The sequence below is a fragment of the Scomber japonicus genome, chromosome 20, assembly GCF_027409825.1.
Source record: "Scomber japonicus isolate fScoJap1 chromosome 20, fScoJap1.pri, whole genome shotgun sequence".
NCBI classification, from domain to species: domain Eukaryota; kingdom Metazoa; phylum Chordata; class Actinopteri; order Scombriformes; family Scombridae; genus Scomber; species Scomber japonicus.
Window position 1 is genome coordinate 14178653 of NC_070597.1, and position 25514 is coordinate 14204166.

Sequence of the window (25514 nt, forward strand, 5' to 3'; positions counted from 1 at the left end):
TGTCAGCAGCAATAGAAGAATAACACTTAATTTTACCCATTAAAGACACTTTGAAAAAAAACATCTTTATGCTCTTGTTGCTTGTTACAGATAAAGTTAGATATTCTTTATGAAAAAAATACCGTCAAAGATAACATTATGCACTTTGCCATTAAAATAGAATCACACAAAGTCATATCTGTAACCACATGAGAACCATACCAGGTCACATTTTTATAAATCATAGCAATACTGGATAAAGCTGAGAGAGGCCCCAGTCATCAGTTACTAACATAGACTCTCAAAAACAGTACAGACAATATGTTACAAGCTAACGGCAGCATACTGCAATAGAGTGTACACTTCATGTTTCCTATTTACAAAATGTTCTTTTTAAGAGGCGATGTGATAAAACCACAAACCACCGTAACGATCAAGTGAATCTACAAAAACTGAGCTATATCTAGTAGTCAACATATAGAAGAGAAAATTGTTACTTTCTTCTGGCTGATATGTTTTCTTCCTTTGAGGATACTCTTAAAACGTCATGTTAAAAATGGTATTATTTTCCATACAGTGCGCCTACCAAGTGTTTTAGTCGTCCATTGTGACATGACACATCAACACTTTAAGTTTTTCTTTAGTCTGAACTAAAGCAAGTTTTTATTGACAGGGCAAATCAAAGCACAGTTATGCAGAAAATAATCCACTATATCCTCAAAACAGGTTTTCCACACACTGGCAGTCCATCCAGTCAAATGTGCAGCGATTGCACACATTCCAGAGATGTGAATTTATTCACACAGTTATCAGATCACAAGGTTTAACTCCAACAACATGAAGGTTCCTACAGTATGTGTCAATCAGATTTCTTTTTTTTTTTTTAATTAGATTTTTTTTTTTTGAAGTCACCAAATTTCCCTCCGAGGCATGGAAGGTGAAGTGAGCTGATATCTCTGCAGCAGTTTCAGCAGGTCTGCTTTCAACACAGCAACAGCAGCAACAGCACAGACCAAGCCGGAAAGCCAACATGGAATCCTGGGATATAATCCACTTTAGTCTCTGATTTCAGTGCTTTTACTTTTGCTTTATTTCCTTTCTTCTCCACTTCAAGAAAAAAAAAAAAAAGTCACACTTTGGCAAATGTTTAAATTAAAATGAGTCAAATCACGTCTTGAATAAGGGCAGAGGTGTGTTGATCCATAGTCCTTTTAAGATTCTACAAAAGCTGGAAACCTTCAAGCGGTAATACTGTTGGTGAAAAGGCAAAGGCCAATGCAAGCAGCATACTGGAGAGGTGTAAGCAGGTGAGGTCAGCTGGGGAGCTTCTAGCAATGGCGTTTGAGTTACCGGACTCATCCAGTTGATGATTCTGGGGGAAAAGACCACAGTGTTAGTGTTGAGTGGAAGGCTGAAAAAAAAAAAATTTATAACCATCGACCTGTTTTTAAATGTGTTTTCTGTTTGCACGTAAAAAAAAACGCTGAACATTTGAAGAAAATTTATTGCAAAAAAGGTTTTACAAGTGGCTAAGGTGGAAAGATGCAGTGGAAATCGACTTAAGGCTTCACACTGTGCCATTTAGTTTGACATGGCATTTTCAAAACATAAGAGCGGCGCAAATGGATAACCCTGATTCCAAATTGTCCAAACCATCGGTATCACCAGGGGTGTGGTTTTGACAGAATAGAAAAGGCAGGACTCCTCTCATCTTAAGCTAATTTGTAGTTCATCTTCAAAAACAGCAGCGAGTGCAAACTAGATAATTACCTTTGAGAGACGAACATGAAGTTTACTGTGTACTTTCTACACCGTCTCTCGGAGGCTAGAACATTAGCAGCGGAGCAGTGAGTGAACAGTAGCAGCTGACCAATACACACTGCTGCATTAAACAACTGTGAGGTTGTGTTCAGTGTGTCTCAGCTCAACAACCCTGCAGCTGCTCAGCGTGTTGGACAGCGATGCCTGTCCCGGAGCTAACGGTGCAGCAGAGAGGCTGAACACTGCTGGATACATAATAACAGCGGAGCACTCTACCTCCTCCTCATTTTGTTATTGTCACACAGGCAGGAGACTGTAAGATGCTTTCAAATTAATTAATCCATTAATTAATGCTGTTCACTTTTGGCTGCGGACCATTTAGGTCACTGATAAACAGAGATAATAAATCAGTTGTAAAAACCTGTAGGTATACTTTTTGATCAGGAACTGATGAGGGAATTAATAAAAAATTGATAATAGCATTGATAATTGGTATAAATAACTTCATATCCATCCCTAGTAAAGATAGTTATTTGAAGTGTATTGAGCTACATAAAGATGTTCCTACCTCTGTGTGCACTTTGACCAGTGCACAGTATGCGTATAGTAAAATGTGTGTTTTTATTCAGTTTGGTGTTTAATTCAAATGTTTTATTAGTGAAATGAAAGTGAGGAACGGCAAGATCAGCTTGGTTGAAGTGGTGTAGCATTCCATTAAAAAACACACTGAGAAACAAATATGGACAGTTTTGATAAAAATGTAATAGTTATGTTTTTCCTGTGTGAAAGAGACTTTATGAAGACAGATTTAATTTATTTTTTAGTTGGTTTTTCATCTGAGGCCTTGGTCTACAAATGTTAACATAGTCATCATTTGCATATAGTTGTTTTTTTGTGGAAAATAGATGAAATGTTGAAAAATTTAAATACTGTTTTACTTTTTCTTTTGAATTCTTAGTCTCTCAATTTTTTATAATGTTGTGATATCACTGCAGCATACATATTCAAATAACGCCAAAAAGATAATTAATTTATACAAATGTATATTTAAGAGAGTCAAGGCACCAGTAATTAAAAATAAAATGGCTCAGACCCCAGAGGGTTAAAGGCGCCTTTAGTCAAATAAATTTAATTTAAATTATGACGCACATGAAGCATTTGAATTAAATGTCACTCAACCTTCCTCCACTGTGGAGACAGAAAATGACAACAGATGAAAACATCAGATGTGTAGGCCGATGACGAGACTGTAATGTTTCTCAAATGAATACATGAAACAAACATAAATGCCAGGTTTGACTGGCGCTGTTTTTAATTAAACCTCCTAAGAGCTATAGTGGATGGAAACTTAATCAAGTCTTCTTTAGTCACTTTCTAAAATCTGGTTAAAAACATGTGAAACACACAAACAGTGTTAAGTAAAATGCAATTGCAGTACAGAAATTCTACCAGACACTAAAAGGCTGCAAAATTTAAGGGATCCTTTTAGATAATATGTGATTTATATATTTCTGTTTTTTTTTTTGGGGTAACTATTATTGTTCAAGCTCTAATAAGACCTTGAATGAAATGTGCAGAATACAACATTTCTTACCACACACTGAGCCGTATCCACAGTTAGGTTTGACAGCAGCTTTTGGGCCTGAAAGGAAGAAAAGAAGTCAGAGAAACATTAACTTTCATTCTTGGGTTTGACTATCTTTGAAGATCACAGACAGATTGATGGCCGTGCAAAAGTACTGAGATATACAACAGCCTGCTTCTCTGACATTATCAGTCATTTATCCAGTCTTGAGGAAATGATCTTGGCCTGGAAGTTGGATCTGTAGTTAAAGGATGGGCTGGGACGGTTCAGTCTTAAAACGATGACAAGGTCAAGCAAAAGCATTACTGCATCAGGCATAACTCCCACTGCCACACGTATGAAACAAAAATACCCACAGCAATAAAATTTATGGTAATACTTTCAGCTCACACCAATTCCCATAGTTTAGACCTTCATGGACCTCTTTGTATAATCATTCTCCCCTGAGAAAGATGCATAAGATGAAAGTGTTTGTGTAAAAGTTTGTCTGTGTGAGGCCAGCTCAAGGTCATGACAGTTCAATACATTAAAACTTCCAGACTGCTCTAAACCTTTTCAGCCACACATAAAGTACCCAGCCACATACAAATAAATACACGCAGATACAGAGATGTACATCAAATGATAAAGTGACTCTGTTGTGGTTTGGGAAAATAATAAACACTCCACACGTTGGTTCTTAAGTAGAAAGAAGTCTATGAAGCAGGATTCAGGAGAAGAATGATTAATTGCTCTATAGGAGGTCTTTCCTCCTGGAGGATGTTTTTACTGGTGATAAATCATATTATCGCTATTAAAAGCCAATATGATAAATTGCCTTGCTTAAAGTATGTGATATCATCTCATTTAAAAATATAGCCCCGTAGTATTTATCACAGGTGTGAAATATGTTGGTGAAGCCAAAAAGTTCCAAAGGAGCTCGAGCGCCCAGAGTATAAGCACATTTAAGCAAAACATGCAGTCTGTGATGTAAAATGTCAAAATCAACACACTTAATTGATTCCCTGCAATTGCATTTGATATTTTAAAAGTGATTTGCATATAATTATCTGTGGCCGTTATGGAAATATATGCAGCATTCATTTTAGTTAGAGAATTTTTAATAAATTAAATATTAAATAGCTGTATGCTCCTGCACATGGTTACACATATGTGGGGTTAAATGAGTGAGATCTAAGGACACATGTTGGTCTGCAATGAAAAACAATGTCTACTGTTGTAAAACTTGAAGTTATGGTGAGAGTAATAGTAGTAGTAGTAATAACTAGAGATGGGAGTGGAGAACCTGTTCCAGTTGAGAGCCGGTTCCAAATTGTCCAATCCATTGGAAGCATATGCCTTATACATAATTTATCTTTTATTGATGCCAAGACATGTGATGTTGATGCAACAGAAAAGACGCAGTGCAGCCTCCGAACTGTCTCCAGCGTACACCAGTTAGAGTTATCTTTGGCTAACTTCATTTATCTTCAGATGAGGCAAGCATTTTCTTTATTTTATAAGTAAATAATGACCTTCGTGAGACAAGTGTGAAGTATACTATGAACTTTGAACATAATGTTAGTAGAGCGGAGCAGCCATCAGTAATATCAAATGAGAGCATCTGACCAGCACACACTGCAGCATAGAGAAGACAGAGAGAATAGAAAATAAGAAGAAAATAACTTCATGCTCGGTCTGTCTCACTTCAAAAACCCTGCAGCCGCTCATTGTTTTGAACAATGATGGCTTTCCCTGGAGCTAATGGTGCAGCAGAGAGGCTGCTCTCCATAGCTGAAGACATGACATTATAATAACACAGCAGAGCACTCCACCTTCCCCTCATTGTGTTATTCTCATACAGACAGGAGAGTGTACCATGCTGTCACATTGATTCATTAATTAATGCTGTTAACTTTTTGTTGGGGCCCATTTATCTCATTTACCAGTTATGTTTCATATATTCATCAGCATGCAAGGTCAATGATAAACAGTGGAGATAATACTAGAGTTGTGTTGGCAGTCATGAAACCCTGGGTAAGCCTACTTTTGTCCCCCCACAGAAAATTGATCAGGAATTGATAAATAATTGAACTCGTAAGCAGAATCGATTTAGCATTCGTATCAATAAAATCTTAACAATTCCCATCACTAGTAATTATTCTCATATGCAAATATTTTTTAGTAATTAATGCTCAGTAGAACATTCAGTGCCAATGCAGGAGGTAGTATGATGGCAGCATTGACATTGCTATTATTTAACTGTTAAGCTAAAAGGGAAATGCATGAACACAAATCTCAATCTTTCCCTACCCCTTTTTCAGCTAGCATTGGGGGACAAAAACATTTGGTACATCCTTACAATGACACTGTGTCCCTGTGCACACACAGACAGTCACAGACAAACTACCCCTGTGGGCCATTTCTGATGTTACTGTGGCAACCAATTAGCTTTGACATGACAGCCTTGGAAACTCTGACTCCACACTGACGTCTCATCTTTCTGCCCAGGAGGGGGGATTCTGTGCATGCCATCATAAAACCATCTCTGATCCATCAAGGTGACAGAGCCAGACACCTGACACTCAGACAGTAGCTCTGGACAGATCGCTACCTATTAATGTTTAGGTTAAAATAAGGGTTTTCATTGCTTCATCAACAAGGAGGAGAAGACCTGAAATGTATTCAGACATTTGTTTTTCTGTTTCCAAAAAAACTGCTAAGTAGAAGTAAATAAACAGCTTGGTAAAAGTGTTTTGACAAGAGACAATTTCGCCTTAAACAAACTACTGTACTGAGAGAAGAGGTTATTATGAAAATTGAAGCTTATTGCCTCTCAATGTAGTGCCCTTTGCTTCAGAGAGGAATTCCTTAGCAGTCCAATAAAGTTTTTCAGTTAATGAGATCAGAGGAGATATAAACCGTCATTTGTCATCCCTCTGAGTCAGATAGAAGGTAATTGGGTAACTCCATTATTTGAAGATTTATAACACTGAAAACTTTAGATTGTCTGTAAGCATATGTAAACTATGCAGACAAATAAAATAGCCTAAGCAGACTACAACGTGGTGCTTGCTTGGTTATATTGAAACATAATGAATTAAAATGAAAAATACATTAAAGGGGACTTATTATGCTAATTTACAGCTCCATAATTAAATGTTTTGGCTCCACTAGAGAAGCTTTTTGTGATTTACAGTTCAAAAAACTCCTTATTTATCTTGTACTGGCCATTTATGCAGCCTCCAGTCCAGCCTCTTTCTTAGCGGTGCTGGTATACAGTATGTATAGATATGGAAAAATGTGGAGCTGTTTGCCCAGTAGATCTGTAAGAAACAATGTTGGAAGGAAATGTACAAGCAGAAACAGCTACAGTGATTATGATGTTTGATGAAGAGCTGCAGATGACCAGCACACCTCCAACAGGTAAACTACTTATTTTACTTTGCCCTGCTGTGTAATGGAAAAACACTCACAGCGTGCCAGCTAGACTCAAGCCATGGCTCGACGTGACTACCCCCAAAACAATGGAAAAATGCCATTATGTTAGTGGTGTGGAGCAGTGAAGAGATGACCATTTTAAGAAATCTATCACAAGTCAAGTAGATAAAGAAAACCGTTGAAAATGAGTACCGGGATTACTTCTACAAGAAAAGGCATAATAGGTCCCCTAAACAGAAATCAGTAATACTTTAAAAACTCACCTGTAAGGTCCCACAGATGTGATAAAGTGAGTCACTATCAAGATCCAGTTTGTTCATGTCTGTCAGTGCATCCAGTGCATTGTTGGTTCGCTCTTTCCCTCTCCGAGTGATGCCAGGTTGGAGTACAGTAGGCTGAATTGGGGGTTGGGGTTGCCAAACTCCAACATCAGTACCATTACCAAATGCCTGGATAGCGTTACCTGCAGGAATATAATGTATTCATTGGTAGCATTCTTGACCCTGTACACATGCAGAATCGATGCTTTAGTTTACAATATAAATTGCCGGGAATAATAAGAACAATTCATAAAATACTATACATGTAAAAATATGCTGCAAACCTACCAGAGTGCCCTGTTAGACCTCATATTTAAAAATACAGTCTGTACATCCAACAAGTTAGCAGGTGCCTTGCATCACTGCTTTGGAAAAAAGTGCAAGTGGCATGACCCAAAACATTTTGTTCATGTCCAACTAAAAGCTTCTTATAATTAATACGTTAGATAATTGTGCAGGAAAAGAAATGACTTGACCTTTCTTGAGAGCCCTTTTAAAAGCAGTGTGTGCCCTTAGTAGCTTAATAACTGCCTGAAATAAGAAAACTCCAATATAATTTATGTATTAATGTAATTTACTCATTAAGCACAATCTAAGGTACTTGTCCATGAGCAAAACAGGATGTGGGCAAAACTGTTTTTTTTGTATTGATCAAAAAGGTTTCTTGATCTGTTCCTACTCATAGTAAAAACCAAGTGGACACGAGTTATCGTCAAGGCAGTTTAGTCACTGCAGTTCAATCAAACCTTGTCTAGTAAACCACAATATGTTCTGATTTGGAGTTTGATCATTACATATGAGTGAAGTAACAAATGAAATGCATAAGAGATTGTTGCTTAAATGTCAAATTCAGGGAACTCACGTAGGCATCGATTGCCGGTGAAAAACTCAGCAAATTTATCACAGTCTGTCTTGCTGTTCCCGCTGCTGCTGCAGTCACACCACGGTGACAGGCTAATTCCAAGAGATCGCACGTAATTGGGTGTCATCACTGTACCTGCAGAACACAAGAGAAGAAAACGAGTAACCCATCACACCAAACTCATTTTACTCTGTCACTCATTTCTCATTCACTGTGCAATGAAATTTTAAACATCAGTTCAGCTATTCAGGACAAACATTTTTGTTGTCATGACATGTTTTCAGAAGTAAACATGAATTGCAAGGTACCTTTTTTTAAGGAGGTGGTTACTGTATGATGCACGACAACTTTCAGCCTTTTTATAGGGCTATACTGGACTACCCTTATCCACGACACTGTCACAACAACCTGCTGCATCGTGATTATACTGTAAGCTCACTTCACCTCACTGGCTTGTAATTATGTGTCATGGCCAGTGGCCTTTCCTCTTCAACAGTATGCACATTATTCAAGAAGTGCTGATGCCAACAAAGGTGGCAAACTGTAGCTCTGAAGAGCCTTTTCGTGACTGCTGGTGCTTACCACCGGTAATGCAGGACAATCTGCACACCACTGCAGTTCCACTATCCCAGAAGCTACATGATTATTGCTGAGGCATTTAAGCACTGCGAGTCAACAATGGTGACCGAGCTGGGGACATGTTGTATTTCATGAACACAAAGTAAAATGAAACAGTTCGTGGCTATGTTTTCATTTCTACTGAATAATACTGTCCTTTTTTTTATCAGGGAACTAGGGTTGATTATGCTCATACTAATTAGCTGTGGAAGAACATGCAAATTTCTGTATGCAGAGACAGAGATGAGTGGTTAAGGCAGGGGGGGCCCATTAAAGGGTGTAACCTGTGTGAAGTAGGAGGTGAATGGCGTAGATTAAAATGTCTGCCTGTTGAGTTTGCAATTGGTCACTGTTCAAACCTCATTACTAAAACTCAGTGGGACATCTTTTCTCCTTTCTGCATAATGAGAGTTGCTGATGGAAGACCGAACAAAGGAATACAAGTACTATTTCTACACAGTGCTATGATGTATGAACTGTGATGATTTACAGCCTACACATTGACAATTTCTCGACTGTGATCTCAGCTGCTTAGTTGATCTGGAACAATGTGTTAAAACAGGAGAACATAAGCCACCTGGGTATGATATGTACATGGGAAGAAATAAGTTTAAGTACAGCTTAATGTTAGAATACTTTAAATAACTTACCAATAAGACCTGAATAAGAAAGCAGACAGTCAGCATAGTTCTCCCTCAGACAGCCTGATATGGAGCGAGCCTCTGGCTGACAGTTACTAATAAAGTCTGCCAGCCTTGACCTATAAACAACAGAGATACAAATAACAGATGCTAATTTCCTGAAGCTGGTATAACATATCAAGCTTTTACTGGGTGAGGTTCTTCATATAAGCAATAAATGCTTTAGTGATTTCGAGCCAGTCCTAACCAGCATAATTAAAAAACAGTTTTTACTATCCTCCACTGCCATTTTAATCTCCCTGTGCAGAAAAAAAATAACTTTTTTTTTTTTTTTTTAATAAATGTAACATTCGATAATATTAAAAACTAGGGATGTAACAGCATACCAAATTTATACTTTGGCATGTACCTAAGTTTTGGGATCACTGTTCGAGGTAGAAAAGATAGAAAGGTAGAAAGTAACATTTTGGTCTTTCATTTTGAACAAATGTAAACTTCCAAAAATGGCTCATTGGCCAAAACTATTACTGAACTAGTTTAGTGGCTGCAGTGGAAAAGGAAGACAATCTTTGTGTTTCTTGCAAGGAGTCAGGACACCTGCTGACAACTGTTTTACCATGATTTATGGTCCAACTGTATATAAAGTAGTTCAGACTAGCTCCACCTGCAGCAGCTATAACAGTAACACGATGCTTACACATTGAAGCTTCATTATTAATAATCTAATCATGTCGTATATGATAATATATCAGTCATACTTTTTAACTACATTTTCTCTTCTCAGAACTAATGTGCTGTCTAACCATGTCAGAAATCAAATGTTTTTATCATTCTGAACAGCTTCCCTCAAAGGTCGACTTTCAATACAGAGATAATGGGGAATATTGTAATACTAGTGATGCACTTGTCAGCGTTATGGGTCTCTGGTTTGTTATTCTGATGGGAGGAACACTACAGGGTAACCAGGCTATCTTGGCTATGCCAGCGAGCATACATCCATGAGCATGCTATAGCTACGTGGTGCGCTGCCAAAACATTCCCAGTGAAACTTGATCGTAGACCCCTCCCTTAAAATTTGAGTTAGCACAGATAAATTGTTCACTTTTGAGAGATGAATGTGAAAACAGCTTTATAATGTCAAACTTTACACATACATCATTATGTACATTTAATTAAAAACATTCAATTGTAAGAAAAAACGATAAAGCATTTAAGTAACCATCCTTTATATAATGGACATGAATTTAACTGACTCAAGTTTCTGACCATTAACATGCCTCCTAGTAACCAGATGCCTTGTCTTTCCAACACATAGCAATAAGAACAGACAATGTAAATGGCCAATTACATTGACAACCAAATGAAAAATTTTACCACACATTACTATAATAACATTCAATTGTGCATTTGAAGAAAAGCATGTTGGGAAAAAAATACCTGCAGATGTAGTTAGTCTTGCATGTGCTCTGAAGCGACAGACAATTAGGTTTGTCTTTATCCTCGTAGGAGCAGACAGGTACAATGGTTTGTCTTCGCCGCTCTGCACATGCTGTCTGATCCCCAGCTGGACAGGAGCAAAAGAGCATCCCATAGCTGTATTTAGTTGGAACCTTAATGTTGGAGAGAAAAGGACAAAAAGAGCAAATGTTGGTAGTGTTTTGGGCTGTAGGACAAAAAAACCCCAACACATTCCATTCCTTCCAAGTATCCATTGATTTAACCAAAGCTAAAACTTTCTCTCAGTAAATGAGGTATTTTCAACATGTAGTTAAATAATTGGTGGCAAGGGGAACTTTTACCCACCGTGGTGTATTAAATGCCATGCTTATTAACTATAGAAACTTTGAATGAGATGATGGATAGAAAGTCAGCTTAATGTGAAATTTCATAAGTACTGGCTGCTGGCCTAACAGCTGACTACTCATTTAAGTCCAGCTGACTACTTTATTGTGTTCATATTTGATTGTAATAAAATAGTTAGATTAACAAGTTGCGATTTGCTTTTGCTGGTACATTTATGACCTCTAGCCACTGCTTCAAAACAATGCAGGCGTGATGATAAGGAAAAATGCATATCTGATTATATCAGTGCTGCTCCTACATGCTCTAAATGAGTGTGTGTGCACTTAGCTGAAAGGCTGTGTCGTGCCGAGTACAAAGCAGTCTTTAGTGTTTGACAAATATTAGCAGAGTAATTGATGACAGAGCACTTGAATTGAATTGCATTTGATTTAGACTACAAGACAGGGGACGTCTTCATTAGACTGACACCGCTGGCTACAACATGACGATTGTATAGTAGGTATTAAAAATTCCACTGAAAGCTCTGCATTTTCCATATATGCCAAACAGACGTTTACGGGCTTAATGAATGAACCAGTGAATGAATTATCTTATTTTACATTGTGCTTTTTACAGCAGAAATGCCTTGCAAACACACACTAACACAGGCAGTGTTGTCAAAGCGGGCCTACTGGATGTCTTATGAGGAAAATGTAGGCTCACATAGGTGTGTCTTCTGTCTTCTTAAATACTGACGAGTCCAGGATTAAGAAAGTAAAGGCAACACCAGCTTCAAACATAGTTTAAAGGGACAATTCTTATTCAGAGGAGGCAGGTCTGTGGTGGTTGGTCGACATTGAAGGAAAATCAATGTTCTGCTCGCTCTGCAGATCACACAATTCCTCAAATAAGTTTAATAAACAGAGCATCATCAACCTCTCAGCCTCCACAAATTACCAACAGCGTGCAATAAAAGATCTATCTATAAAAGATCTGTTACGTCTACCATACATACGGAAAGACATCTAAAAGAGATGGATTGAAGACATTCCTCCCTGGCTGCTCAGAATCAATCAGCAAGTGACACAGTCACAGTCACAGAAGAGGAAGAAGTTGCAAACTACAAGTTAGTACCTCTATTAGAACTGGAAGAAGATCTGGGGCTCTCGGAAATAAAACATTTTCAACAAAGAAGCACATCTGCAAACCGTCACAGAACTCATCACTGAAGAACTAAAAGTATGTGGATTACCAGCTCAGAATCTCTCTGGTTTGATGGAACAACTGTGATGACAGGATCCAAATCTGGAGTTGGATTATGCTTGAAGACATCTGTGATTATAATCGGAAGTCATTGCATTAATCACCATCTAGCACTGGCATGTAGTGACACCAATGACTTTGTGAAGTGCATTCAGGTTGTTGAAGTGTCATCGAGTCAGATCTGGAAACGGCTTAAATACCCAAAGCACTCTGAAGCCTCTGTGAACGTCTGTAAAACCACAAGACAATTGGATATTGAAGCTGGAAAGAACTTGAGCAGCGTTCGATGGCTTTCAAAAGGCAAAGCTGTTATCAGTGTCAGCCAACATTTGGTTGCACTACAGTATAGACTTTCAAGCAGTTTGAAAATAACTATGAAACTGCAGCTGGTCTTTTACTGTATCGATGTGTCTTTTACTGTATATGAACACAAATTTTGTTGGTACACTACTGATGCTTAAAGAGATGCCTCACCTGAATACCTTGTCCTTGAAGCTATCTCTTGAACACACAAAGGCCAAGATTCAGAATAACTAACTATGACGTTGTGGAAGACTTGACTGACCATGTTGCCTCTGATTGTTCATATTCTCTAGACTCAACTCTTGTTTAGAACTCAGTGGTGAAAAGGATAGGTAGGACATTGGCCTACACCTACACCAGTGAATTAGTAAAAAACCTTGACAATCGGTTTTAGGAAGCCTTCCCTCTGCTCCAGGCCTTCTCTTTCTTTGACTTAACCTGCCTCCCAAAGAGCTACAGATGTGCCATTTCTGAACTATGGAGATGACTATATTAAAATGCATTGTGAGCAGCTGCAGTTTGACATGGATAAGCTATAGCCCAGCGAAGGATTTTAAAATGTCATGGCAGACTAGGAAGTTCCGACCAGGGTGCTGAAAGGAGAAGATATGTCTCTGTCTGCTTTCATCTTGACGAAAATCATCAGAGAACAAGCTGTCCTTAAGCAGTCCTTCCACTATACAGTTGACATTGCGACAAGTTTGCCTGTGTCACTGTCTCTAATACCATGGTTGAAATGGGTGATAGTGCTGTCAAGAGATTCTTGACTGAGGAGCAGCCTTAAAAATGACATGCTCTCCACCCTCCTGCACATCACCATTAAAGGCCCGGAAAGAAGATCCATTGAGTGTCATGAGATGCTAAATGAGGCCACCAAGCTGTGGAGAGAGAGAGCCACACTAGAACCCTCCCATCTCTGAAATCTCTTCTCAGAGTTGAGGGTTTATTAGATTATGCCCATTTCAACCTGAAAACACTTGTCAGCACTGGGATCCAAGTCAACGTCTTACATGGAGAGGAGGTGTTCTGGTGCATTTAGGGTCAAGAGGATGATGCAAATGATTTAATGTACAAAAGGTCCATTTTTAGGGAAAGTGTGTTGCAAGCACCAAGGGGCAGCTCAACACAGCACTTTTTGAGCTGGACATGGATGATAATGAGTCATGATGATTTGAGTCAAGTCATTCATATGTTTTCATTATTTTTGACATAGGTTTATTTTATAATTTAATATAAAACTTGATAAGGCATGGGACTAAAAACAGGTCCCACCTCCAATTTATTTTGTTAAATAAGAGTGCATTTATGTTTTTAGTAACGATACATTAACCATCATTGTGGCATGTCTTGATAAATCTTACAAGGTGTCAATAAATAAATAAAAAAAACAACAAATATGGTCTAATGATTCTTAATTAAAAAATTCTGATAAGTCAGGAATAGAGGTAGTTTTAAATATTAATAGGTATTTACAGACTGCGGGCTAAAATGCACAAGAAGCCTAATTCTCCTTTACAATAATTCACTACATGTGCGTACATAGGCAAACTCATTAAAATATGCCTTAAATGAAGTTCAGTGATAAAATAGTGGCATCTTCAGCTCACATTCTTCTCCATGGAGACATTATACCATTGCCTGGTTACTCCATATCCTTGTGCAAAGCCGTGTTAGAATAGCATCTCTGGTTAGACATTTGACACTTGTATTGGGTGTTGATTAGAATGCCAACTACACAATGAAACATACACAAAAACAGCTGTTATTAGCTCTCAAAAGTAACATGCTTAATTACCTTGTCAAAGAACTGTCGTAGGGCTTTGTGGCATTTGCGCTTGTTGCAGACCTCAGAAGCAGACACCCTGCTAGTACAGGGGTTGATGTAAGACGAGCGGTATTTCTTACATGTGTCATTCAGGTTACAGGCCTTGGCAGCGTTCAGACAGTTGTTCTCCTTTGTGGATGCAGGTTCAACTAACGGAAAGAAGAGACACATCAATTTCACATATAAGAATTACTCTTGTGTTTGCTTGTTGGTTACGTTGAAATGAAAGTCCTGTGTGAAATTGAAAAAAAGATGAACAGATATAGAAAAAAATAGTAATATGTCACATGGGATGTTCCACTCACAATTCTCATTTCCATCATCATTTTCACGACAGCATGTATGTGCCCCTGATTATTTTACATATATTTTATTTAAACATTTTATCTGAGAGATTAAACACCTCTATTTCCATCCATAGTCCTAAGGAGGTTTCAAAGAATGTCATACGTGCTGGAGATCTTACTATATACAGTATTATTATGAAAGGTGATATATATATATATATTATAAATTATTGCACAACTCTGTTGCTCCAGTCGCTCCTTTTTTGCAATTGCTTTTTTACATACTTGTTTGGACTGTGGCTAAATGGTGAACCCCAAGTTGTTATCAGATTCCCCTCTTACAAGGCAATTTTTTTTTTAACCGTAAACTATTATTTTACCAAAAAGTACCTTATTCGTAGTGGTATCTCACATGTTATGTTTTGACTGCTGCTGTTTCTCATCACATCTCATCCATATAGCTTGAGGGGAATACTGTGGTCCTTGGAAAACAGAAACGTGTGCCTTTAAGATACACACACCTGCTCAGTCACAGTGCATTTTTCCTGCCTTCATTTCCACCAACTCATGCCGTCTATCTTTGCCTTCATCCCAGTGTGCCTTTCCTTCATCCAAAGCAAAAAGCGCTCTGTGGCCAACATAATGACTCTGCCATCTCATTTTTTTCATTTGTTGTAGTTAAATTCCTTCCTGCCCGACTGACTTTGCACAGTAACACAAACTATATCCTCAGCTTCTGCACGGAAGAATGAATTCTGTAATTCTGCCTTTTGAGGTGGAATTGAAGCTCACTGCACTCTTTCATGCACCACAGAATGAGCCATGATTAAATCCGAATACATTCTTGAACCTTGGGTTAATCACATATTAGAAAACCCATTACTTACATCTGACAAGTGCCTAGAGATGTGGGATGTGATCCTTTAGTGGCTGTTTGTAGCTCTTGGGCCATAGGTGTGACAGTTTTAGCTCAATTACTGTTACTCAGAGAGGGAAACACTTTAGTTGTAGGAAAAAACACACGTTTTAAAAAAAAGTTCTTACTTTGAGAAGTTGGATTAAAATATCTTAGTGTGTGTATGTGTGTGTGCATTACAAAGGTGAAGCTGTAGGTCATAGTGTAACTTCATATAGATATAACACAATTTCAAATGCCAAAAATAAAGCCAAATATCCATTAATTTGGAAATCAATAGCATTTGGTGGCCTTTCTGTGCAGCTGTGTTCTGAAACGTGAGTCAACCTCTGTGACGTTGCCTGGGGAGCTCACGGTAGTTTAGCTCACAGGCTAGTGTGTGCGTAGCGAGTGAGTGGTTGAGCGTGCGCGAGCGGAAGAAAAGTGACGGTGAATGATTGGAGCAGAGGAAAAGGTTAGCAATAAGTCGTCAGTCTGGCAGTAAATGTACAACACAGGCTACACTGTGTCAATTAATACATGCTGAAGCTTCCCAAGACAAAGAAAAGTCACGTCTGTTGTTTGCCCAACTGCTGTAAAATTGAAAGGGGTTAGCTACAAAGTTAGCAACAATGGGTTAGCCTAACCTGAATATGTGGCTGCTGCTGAGTCTCTCATATTCCCCACAACCTAGAGAAAACACTGTACAACAAACCCACAGCAGCATTTCTGCATTTAATAAGCTCATTTTTATCATATTGTCATATTGTCTGTGTTTGCAGAGTAATTCCACTACACACCATATTTTATTGCAGGTGAATGGAGACTCATTACATTTCAGTAATGACTGTTTGAATCTCTTTGAATCATTATTTTCATCAGAAATGTGATTATGTTGCTCATCAATGTTTTATAGTAAATCCTACAGTATATAATTACCAATGAGCTCTAAAAACAAGACAATGGATAAAAAAAGATTGAAGTTTTTCGTTGGTTGTTTAATCAATAAAAACAATCTTTGCTTGTTTTTGTTATCGTCTTACTTAATGTCTCCATTGTCACATTGCTCTGTTAAAATCAGATAAATTATAAATGTATTGTATTCAAATTGAATTCACACAAACTGCCATCAACAGAAAAGGGGATTTGTGAGCAAACTGAAAACAAGTCTACATTGACTACACATTTCTTTCTTTCACTGATAATTATCCTAGGCCCTTTTGTCAGTTGTCTGTTGACCTTGCAGTTCAACAAGAATCCTAAATGTCCACCCAAAATAAAACATCCTATCTGGTTAAAAGGCAAACCGGCTTAAGGTAAAAAACAAAACAAATCCCACTTAGCCTTCTTAAGTTTCAGCCCGTGAGCATGGCCACCATGTTGCCATTGATGTAGACCAAATGACAAGCCGATGTAGCCAACCCTCAAACCTGACCCTTTGACCCCTAATAGGTTGATACAAAATACCTTCTGACAGACTGTCAAGCAGGTAAAGTTAAATATGAATTTCAAAGTAGAGGTTAATTATGGTCTCCTGGGGGGCTGTCTTTACTAATACAGTGAATGTGAGGATATGAGAACCAAAAGTCCCTATTGTACAGCTGCCAAAATGTCCACCCGCATACATTTCTAAAACACAATTACAAAAACACCTTTTCAGAGATGATCTCATCGCCTGTGAGCTCAAGCAGTGTGTGTGTGTGTGTGTGTGTCCCAAAAACAAACCTCATAAGCCTGCACTATGCCTGAAACTGGTTTGAATAAGGTTTAGTCAAGCGTTCCCTTAAAAGTAGTCTTTGAAATGTTTAGTCTCATATCTTCCCTTTCTGTAACACTTTCTCCAAGTATGAATAAGCCACCCTTTTTATGCAGATAATACATAATTTTATACAGCTCCCAGCTTGGCAAAAAAAAAAATCCTGCGTTTAGTTTCACAGAGGTCAAAGCTTAATGGAAACACTTGCCTTCGATACCTGATTCTACTTTACTCAGAATTCACCAGTACAAATACTCCAAACCAATAATTGTATTACTTAGTCTCCATTTGCCATCTGGATAATGCTTCAAAATCAGACTCCTTCACAATATATCACTGCTTTACTTAATCCTTCTAAAGCTAACTGTCCACTTAGAGAGCCTCTTTGTCATCTCCCGTAATGGGAAGAAAACAGCAGTGGTCAGGGCCGTCTCCTTCATGGCACCCTGCCTCGGGCATTGTGCCAGTGTCACTAAATCCATGCCAGTGTCTTAGTATTTATGACCAGACCCAAGACCCATTTAGTAAGTGCACCCATGTAATTAGCAAAATCTCACTTAGTTCCAACTGCACCAGCTATTCCTTTCCTTTTATATAATCCCCTGCTCAGTCACTCATCCTGTTTTTATTCAGAATAAGAGCAAAGCCCTCAGCAATGCTGATATCTGCTATTTTCAGTGTGATTAGGATATAAGCTTATAAGGATGATGTTGTTGGACTGTGAGACTCAGTACATGTTCACCAAATTATATGTTGGGAATGAAAGTGATATAAGAGTGATAGTGCTCTTGTGGTAATAGCTTCCTTTGGCAGCCTAAGTAAACTTCATAGGTTTATGTTACAAGTTCTATATCTCTTGTGGATGTGACTCATTGGTTTTGGAGATGACGTTTAGTAAGATGACTGAACATATGGCGCCACCGTCACTGTGGGATAAAGGGGGGGGGGGGCAAGTGCAAGGGCACATCGCTGTAGTTGCACCTGTCTGTGCAGTGAGTGAGTCATATATAGAGGGATCCAATCATACTTCTGCTTTCTGTTTTTAAAAAAATCAGTTATTCGTTCAGATTCAACTTAGCCAATTAGAAGTGCTGTCTATTTATTGTCTCAGCAGCAGCTGTTGCCAAAGAATACTGTGGGGAACTTAAATCCTACCCTTCACTCAAGCTTCCTGCGTCAAGTATTAGATGTTAAAACCATGAGCTCGCTGTATATTTATTATATATTTATTGTACCTGTCAATGTAGAATATGTAAGAAAAGCCTGCAGCACTGCAATGTTTTTGAATTTTGTATATGTCACTGTCACCATGTGGGTATGTGTGCAGGGTGATTTGCATGTAGATGAGCGTGTGCACACAGGACTGTATGTGTGCCGACATACAAATGTATGTACAGTTTTGTCTGGATGTGTGTTTGTGTACATACATGTTTGCATGTGTGGATGCTAGGTGAGGTTAGCTCACATGAAATAATTCCATGCCTGACTGAAAACATTATCCAGAGTCACTTGCAGCCTACAGCGTTTTATTTTCTTATCTCAACGCCACGATTAACCATTACCTGCATCACTCATGGCTGCGTATCCACTTGGCTTCCTGCGCACAACTTGTCATGGCTTAGCCATCAGGTACACTCATCTTGGTGAGGAATGTCTACTTTACTGAACCGCCATCTTTCAGTAACACTCATGTGTCATAGTGGCAAAGAACACTGAGGGAGTGGGTTAGTCAGTATGTGAATGACGTATGTATCTGTGTGTGTGTGTGTGTTTGTGTGTGTGTGTGTGTGTGTGTTTGTGTTTGTGTATGTGTGTGTTCTCGGCTTTGATGACTGATAATGTGATAGTATTTGCTCATCAACATTCTTGGCATGATGCATTTTTATCAAGTGTTACTTTTGATTTGCACAATGTAGCAAAGTAAAAAATAAATTTCTCTACTGGGTATGTTAAGCTTTGACATTTTAAAGGGGGTGTATTGTGTATTTCCAGGTCTGTATTTTTATTCTGTGGCTTTACTTTATATCTTTACATGGTTAATATTTCAAAAAACCAAACCATTTATACTGGCTCTTTATGCATCTCCTCAGTTCAACTAGTCTGAAAAAGGTAGTTTTAGCTCCTGTCTCTTTCAGGTTGTCTTCCCAATAGGTGCTAGAATAAGGCTGGATCTTTATCAGTCATGACTATTGTGGCTAAACTGATTAAAGAGAGGTGGTGGGCATAGTAACCAGGTTGGATGTGTCCCTTCAAACATCTTCATTACACATTTTGATTTCATTGTGTTCACCTCTATGCTTTATATATTGTCCAGATATCTCATTCTAAATAAAACAGCTTTTCTATCACTCTGAAAACAACTATAAATCCAATGCACTTGCTACTAAATATGGTACAGTTTTATTTCTTTCACTTCATGCCTAAGTTTGAATATTTGATTACTTGGCGTACAAGTGAATTTCAAACTTCTAATCCACAACTTGGGTTTTGAGCTCAATCAGTTTGAATACATTTTATTATTCTGCGGTTACAGAAGGACAGGATGAAAACAAAAGGAAAGCATGTGAAAGGAAAGGCCTTCAGATGATTTGCTGATACGTCTTGTGTAAAAAGGATCAACACATTTAAAATGTCTCTTCTGCTGATGGCCATGTTTGCTTATATATTATGCACAGTTCACAGGCATGCTTGGCCAGCGGCAGAGGACAAAGACTACTGAGGATTAATCTGTTGCTTCAGGCAACTAGACCCACTGAATTATTCTTGAGATCTGCACTTTGCATTGGAAAACCAACGTTCAAATCTTCATCTGTTTTTCACAGTCTCGATTGTCAGTAAGACTGCTGATGAGGTACGAGGGCACTGGGCTCAGTGGTACGACCGGTACTAGTGAACATCCCTCACTTCCAAGTAGAGGAACTGGCTGGAGGGTTTAAAAAAAAAAAAACTTGCTCATTCTTATGTACAGTGTGTGCTACACCCAAAAAAATCTTGTTGGAAAGAAATCTGTGCTTATACCGCTGGTGTCAGACTTTTTATGGAAATACAGAATCAGTTCATCTTGTCTTTAAAAAGTGTCTTACTTATAATGAGTTGGGAATGTGATCGTACAAGCAGATAAGCTACACCCTGCAGTAATACTTGCTTTTCTCCACTCTCACTGTGGGATTGCAAAGAAGCTGCAAGTACTTTTGAAATCACCCTACAAAGTTTTCGTAACCTCAGTGTTCTTTGGAATTGTATTTATTGATGCCTCTAAGTATCACGATAGATTCTTTTTACAGACCTAAACATTGTGCCTTGTACAGAAGCTCTGTTTGTCTTTTGTTAAGGGCAGTTATGTGGTCCCAGTCTGTGCAACAGCATTGTGTTACATCTCTCAGAGCTACTTATTCATTGATTTAAAGGTGACACAGCATTAAATTTCAGCCTTTCCAGGAGAGTCTAGCAGTTTCTAGTTTGGATGTCCCACCTTTCAGTTTGAATTAATGCTGTGATAAATACATTGCAAGTCAAGCTTTGTGCAGACCCCAGAAAAGAGAAGTGAATTAATGAAGGTAATACTCAAAACTCAATGTAAATATACAAACTGTGGTGTCTTTGATTTCAGGCAAAATGTAGGTGTGTTATAAAATATCATGCTAAACCATATTTACATTAAAAATGCATAACATGTGCATAATAGGTATCTGTTTTCAGCCATTATACTATAGTAGGCATCATGTCTTAGCAGTTGACCCTTGGGATGCAGTATGGATCATTCTACACTGGCTCACATGTGCATTATTTTACACTGCGCATCGCCTCGGGCCTGGCTTAGTTGCAGACAGGAATGAGGTCACTTATGGCAAATGGATTCCTGATATCTAACCCATTAAGTGATTTATTTTTTTTTCTTAGACCGCCTTTGGCTGTTTACCCGGTGCTATATATTAAACTGGTTACAGAGCTCCAGCTCCACCTCTGCATCCCGATTTATCTCGCTCAAATACTCTCATACTGATTTCTTACACAGTAATAGCACCTGATAATGATAAAAAACACAAGTTAAGCTGCCTTGTCTTCCATATTCTGAGTTACTGACTTTGATAGAGGAGCACATTAGTAGCAGATCAAGGCTTAATCAAGATTTAAACATTTGTTCAGATGGATTCTTCTGATTTTTTATTTCTTTTTTTAGGGGGGGGGGGTCATCTAAGCTACATCAAACTAATGATTTTATATTTTGAGCTGCTTTCTCTTCATGGCCTTTTAATAATCTGTTTTGTTGTTTGTTTTATTGCTAGTCCCATTATCTGACAGCCTCACAAATCCTAACCACTTTTTCAGTTTCAATTTATTATCTTTCGATTCTTCTTTGTCTCGAATTGCCAGACCTATCTGTCTGCGCTACATCTGTACGACTCCAGAGCAAATTCCAAGAAATGATTCTTTACCCTTTGCTGGAACAGTATGACTCTTTTGTATATGTTTGAAACACAGTTAACCATTATGTCATCGCATGTGGAGCAGAGCCACTGCGATACACTATGTGGATTCAATCAAAGCGAGAGCCTGAGAGAGAGAGATTGAGAGAGAGAGTGAGAGAGAGAGATAGAGGGTGCGAGAGTGAGCAAGAGAGTCAAATGACCATTTTTTTCTCTGAAATGGTAGCTGGCCAGTGCAGCAGGCGCCCCCCTCGAGCCAGAAAGCCCAACATTGAAGGGTGCCAGAGAGTGCTGCACTTGTCACACACACAGCTCTTGTTCTGTCAGTACCATAGAATGCAGACATATGGTTAATTGGTCCTCTGTGTGTGTGTGTGTGTGTGTGTGTGTGTGTGTGATCACAGCAAATCTAAATACAGGCCTGTCTAGGTGCATGTTTCCATGTCCACCTGCACTCTTTTGACATTTCAGAACAAACGGTATAGAATGTTTCAGACCCTTTCAGGTTTTCTACATGTAGTTATGTTTCAGACTGATGTTAAAATCTATAGACACACACACACATATATATATATATGTGTGTGTGTGTCTATAGTGCTGTGACAGTATGGATTTTTTTCTTACCACGATGAAAGAGCAATATATTTCCACAGATTACCGACCCCCCACCTCCCGATCCCCAGCACTCACACACTGGCCACCAGCTGGGCGGTTGTTCTTGTGAGGCAATAGTGAGGTCTTGCAGCCTGGTGCCCGGAGCAAGCTGAGGCAACACAGATTCTCTTCAGTGTATCGTGTAGCCTTCTACATCTCCACTGTGTTACTGTATATCAAACAGTACTGACTACTGTATATGACAGTTGTGGTAAGCATCACATGACTGCGGTATATGTATGTATGTACAAGAACTGCTTATCTGACTCCACACTTGGTGGGTGTATGGCTCATGGTCTGAGACTTGTTCAGATGCCTTTTAGCAAACTCCGAGCGGGTAGTCCTGTGCCCTTGAGAGACGGATGGCTTCTGTCTCACTACTCTGTCATAAAGGCCTGATTGGTGGAGGGCTGCACTGATGGCTTACTGTAACTCTGGATTTCATTCATAATGTCCATTGGACTCTTGGTTATCTGTCCAAGGCCCGTCGCCCCTGATTGCTGAGTTTGGCTAGGTAGTCAGATCAGAGAAGACTGTTGATGGTTCCAAACTGATGGAGGCTACTGTGCTCTTAAGCACCATCAATGCTGGAGGAATTTTCTTGTATCCCTCAACAGATCTGTGCCTTGACACAATTCTGTCTCGCAGGTCTTTGGACAATTTTCTCGACCTCATGGCAGTCTGACATATGCTATTAACTGTGAGACTTTATTTAGACAGGTGTGTGCCTTTCCTAATTATGTCCAATGAATTCAATTAAGCACAGTTGTAGAAGCATCAAGGACAATCAATAGAAGTAAGATGCATCAGAGCTCAATTGTGACTGTTATAACAAAGGGTCTAAATATGGGGTCAGTGTGATATTTTACTGTGTTATGTAAATTATCAAAACACTCCAAAAACCTGATTTTGCTTTGTCATTTTATAATATTATGTATCATGAGAAACATTTTACGATGAGTCTGAAGCGTAACAAAATGTGGAAGACTTGTAAGGGTTTCAGAACTATTCATATGCACTATATATGACATTTAGATCCAGCAAGCAACATTTCTGTTCCTGTTTTCATTTTTTTCTAATGCAGGCATTCAGCCCTGAGCAAGCTAACAACACACTCAAGCAGCTCAAACAACACACGTTCAACTCTAAAAGGATGATTAATTCAAACATAAATGCTTCTTCCAGCATTAGTACTGTGACAGTGGAAAAACATGCAGACCTATCATCAATGCTTTGAGAGCTGAAAGTGAAATATAGTAAATTACTCTGCTTTGTGTATGCTGGGTCACAGTGGCAGATAAAAGCTTTTGTGGCGGATAATGGGCGTTGAAAGCTGCAGCCTGAAACCAGACAGCAATAGAAAGGAGCGGTTGTCAAATAGTGACAGATTTGCAGGGACGATGTGGTGTCTTAAGCTGGGTTTAAACACATCTGAGAAGTAACAGCTCTATGTTCAATTACTCAACTGTGCACAGTGTCCAAACTTAAACCTATACAGGAATGTGAGGGACGTAAAAGCAGCATCTTACCAGCTATGATGGGGGCCAGACGGAAGATATCCGAGAGCCGACTATTGACTGGTTCATACGGAGAATATTCCAGTAAATCATTACCTGCGTGGGAAAAAAAATATCGTTACCAATGTGGGTGTGGAAGTGTGTGCGTGGTGTGGGTGGACGCTATGTGATAATCTTTAACATAATAATATTAATTACACTAAAAGGGTATTTGGGTAATCCCTGGTAATTAGTCACATTGATACATAAGAGTGATTATTTTAGCAATGATAATATGTTGTCTGATAATTACATAACAGAGGGTTAACCTTACATGACTGTAGGTTCATTCTGCATCAGGTTATCTTGTCTAACATTGGTCTAACACTGTTTCAGGGAACAAATATGCAATTTAAGAACAGGTTGTATCACTATGGGGATTATATGTGACATGCATAGAGCCTATTACCAGCTTGACTTTACAGTAGGCTGTTAAATTTTGCGTGTCTAAGATGTACAGTCAGAAGAGAATGAGTCCTGAGAAGAGCTACTGGACCTGATTACAAACTTGAAATACTTGAATACTTTACATAACTATTCCCATTTTTATGCTATTTTATACTCAAGTATATATAATATGCAAATACTTCTTACTCCTCTATATTTATCTGATTCAACTATTTTGAATGCTTATAACACACACAATATATATACGTATTGTCATCATTTGCATTTTTAAATTAAACTACACCTAACAGCATATTAAATAGTAAAGTTACCTCCACCATGACCAGCTATAATGCATCAGTGACATTAATCCAATAGTATAAAATATTATTGAACAATGACAGTCTGCATTATAAACACTGTACTCTTATATTTGGTACTTACATTTTCATTTTGCTGAGTTTTGCTAAGTTTAAAAAAAAAAAAAAAACCTACATAGAGGTGCCACTTTTACTCAAGTAAGGGATTTATTTCTATTGCAAGCTCATGAATCAATCAGTGAATAATCAATAAACATTTTCCTGAATCAATGCATTACCCTGTAAACTCTGATATATGCTCCAAAAGATCCGGAGACAGTTCTTCTCCTTCTTCATGCCTCTTCTACACCTGCAGTTATACAGGGTGCTCTGCTTCATGGCTTCTATAGCGTTGCGACACTCGCCCTGAGCCTCGGGACCGGTGACCGAGCTGAAGTTGCTCTCCCTTCCCGCCACGCACTGCCTCATCGTGCGGTACTTGGTGCTGCAGCTGTACTCTTTCAGACATTGTTCACTGGCCTTTACGCAGTCCAGACGGGCGGGACGGGAGGCTGAGTTGCTGTCACCCTTCAAGGTGAACACCGAATCTGGGAGTCACAGGAAGTATTTTTTTTTTTGACATTACAAGTCATTTAAGAGTAGTCTGTTTAATTGGAGAGCACAAATAATTTAGCCTAGACGAAATACGCCGGCTGAGTATTAGACTAACTTTTTGGGTCAGAACATATCATATCCTTTTTTCTATACACTAGTGCACTTTTAGTTATATAGTAGAATATAGCCTAATACAATTTAGACATTATAGATATTCAACAGACGGATGCGTAACTTACCCGGGAAGGATAATATAATGACAAAAGTTGTTAAAATCAT

At 38.6% G+C, this 25514-nt stretch overlaps 1 protein-coding gene across 1 annotated transcript; it reads right to left on the minus strand.

The window, feature by feature from the left end:
* Nucleotides 1-1198: 1198 nt before the first annotated feature.
* gfra1b (gdnf family receptor alpha 1b) lies at nucleotides 1199-25514 on the minus strand. Its single transcript, XM_053340749.1, has 10 exons — nucleotides 25475-25514; nucleotides 24920-25228; nucleotides 23908-23991; nucleotides 14330-14508; nucleotides 10624-10796; nucleotides 9196-9305; nucleotides 7928-8062; nucleotides 7009-7208; nucleotides 3335-3382; nucleotides 1199-1351 (listed from the first exon to the last, which is right to left on the minus strand). The coding sequence occupies exons 1-10, from the start codon at nucleotides 25512-25514 to the stop codon at nucleotides 1199-1201; spliced, it is 1431 nt and encodes a 476-aa protein (XP_053196724.1).

Excerpts from the sequence above, each read along its gene's own strand:
- gfra1b (XM_053340749.1), bottom strand. The coding sequence starts at position 25,514 with ATGATTTTAACAACTTTTGTCATTATATTATCCTTCCCGG. Across the intron at positions 10,797-14,329 it reads TACGACAGTTCTTTGACAAG|GTTCCAACTAAATACAGCTA; the intron begins GTAATTAAGCAT and ends TCCAACATTAAG. Across the intron at positions 9,306-10,623 it reads AAGACTAACTACATCTGCAG|GTCAAGGCTGGCAGACTTTA; the intron begins GTATTTTTTTCC and ends TGTTGTTTATAG.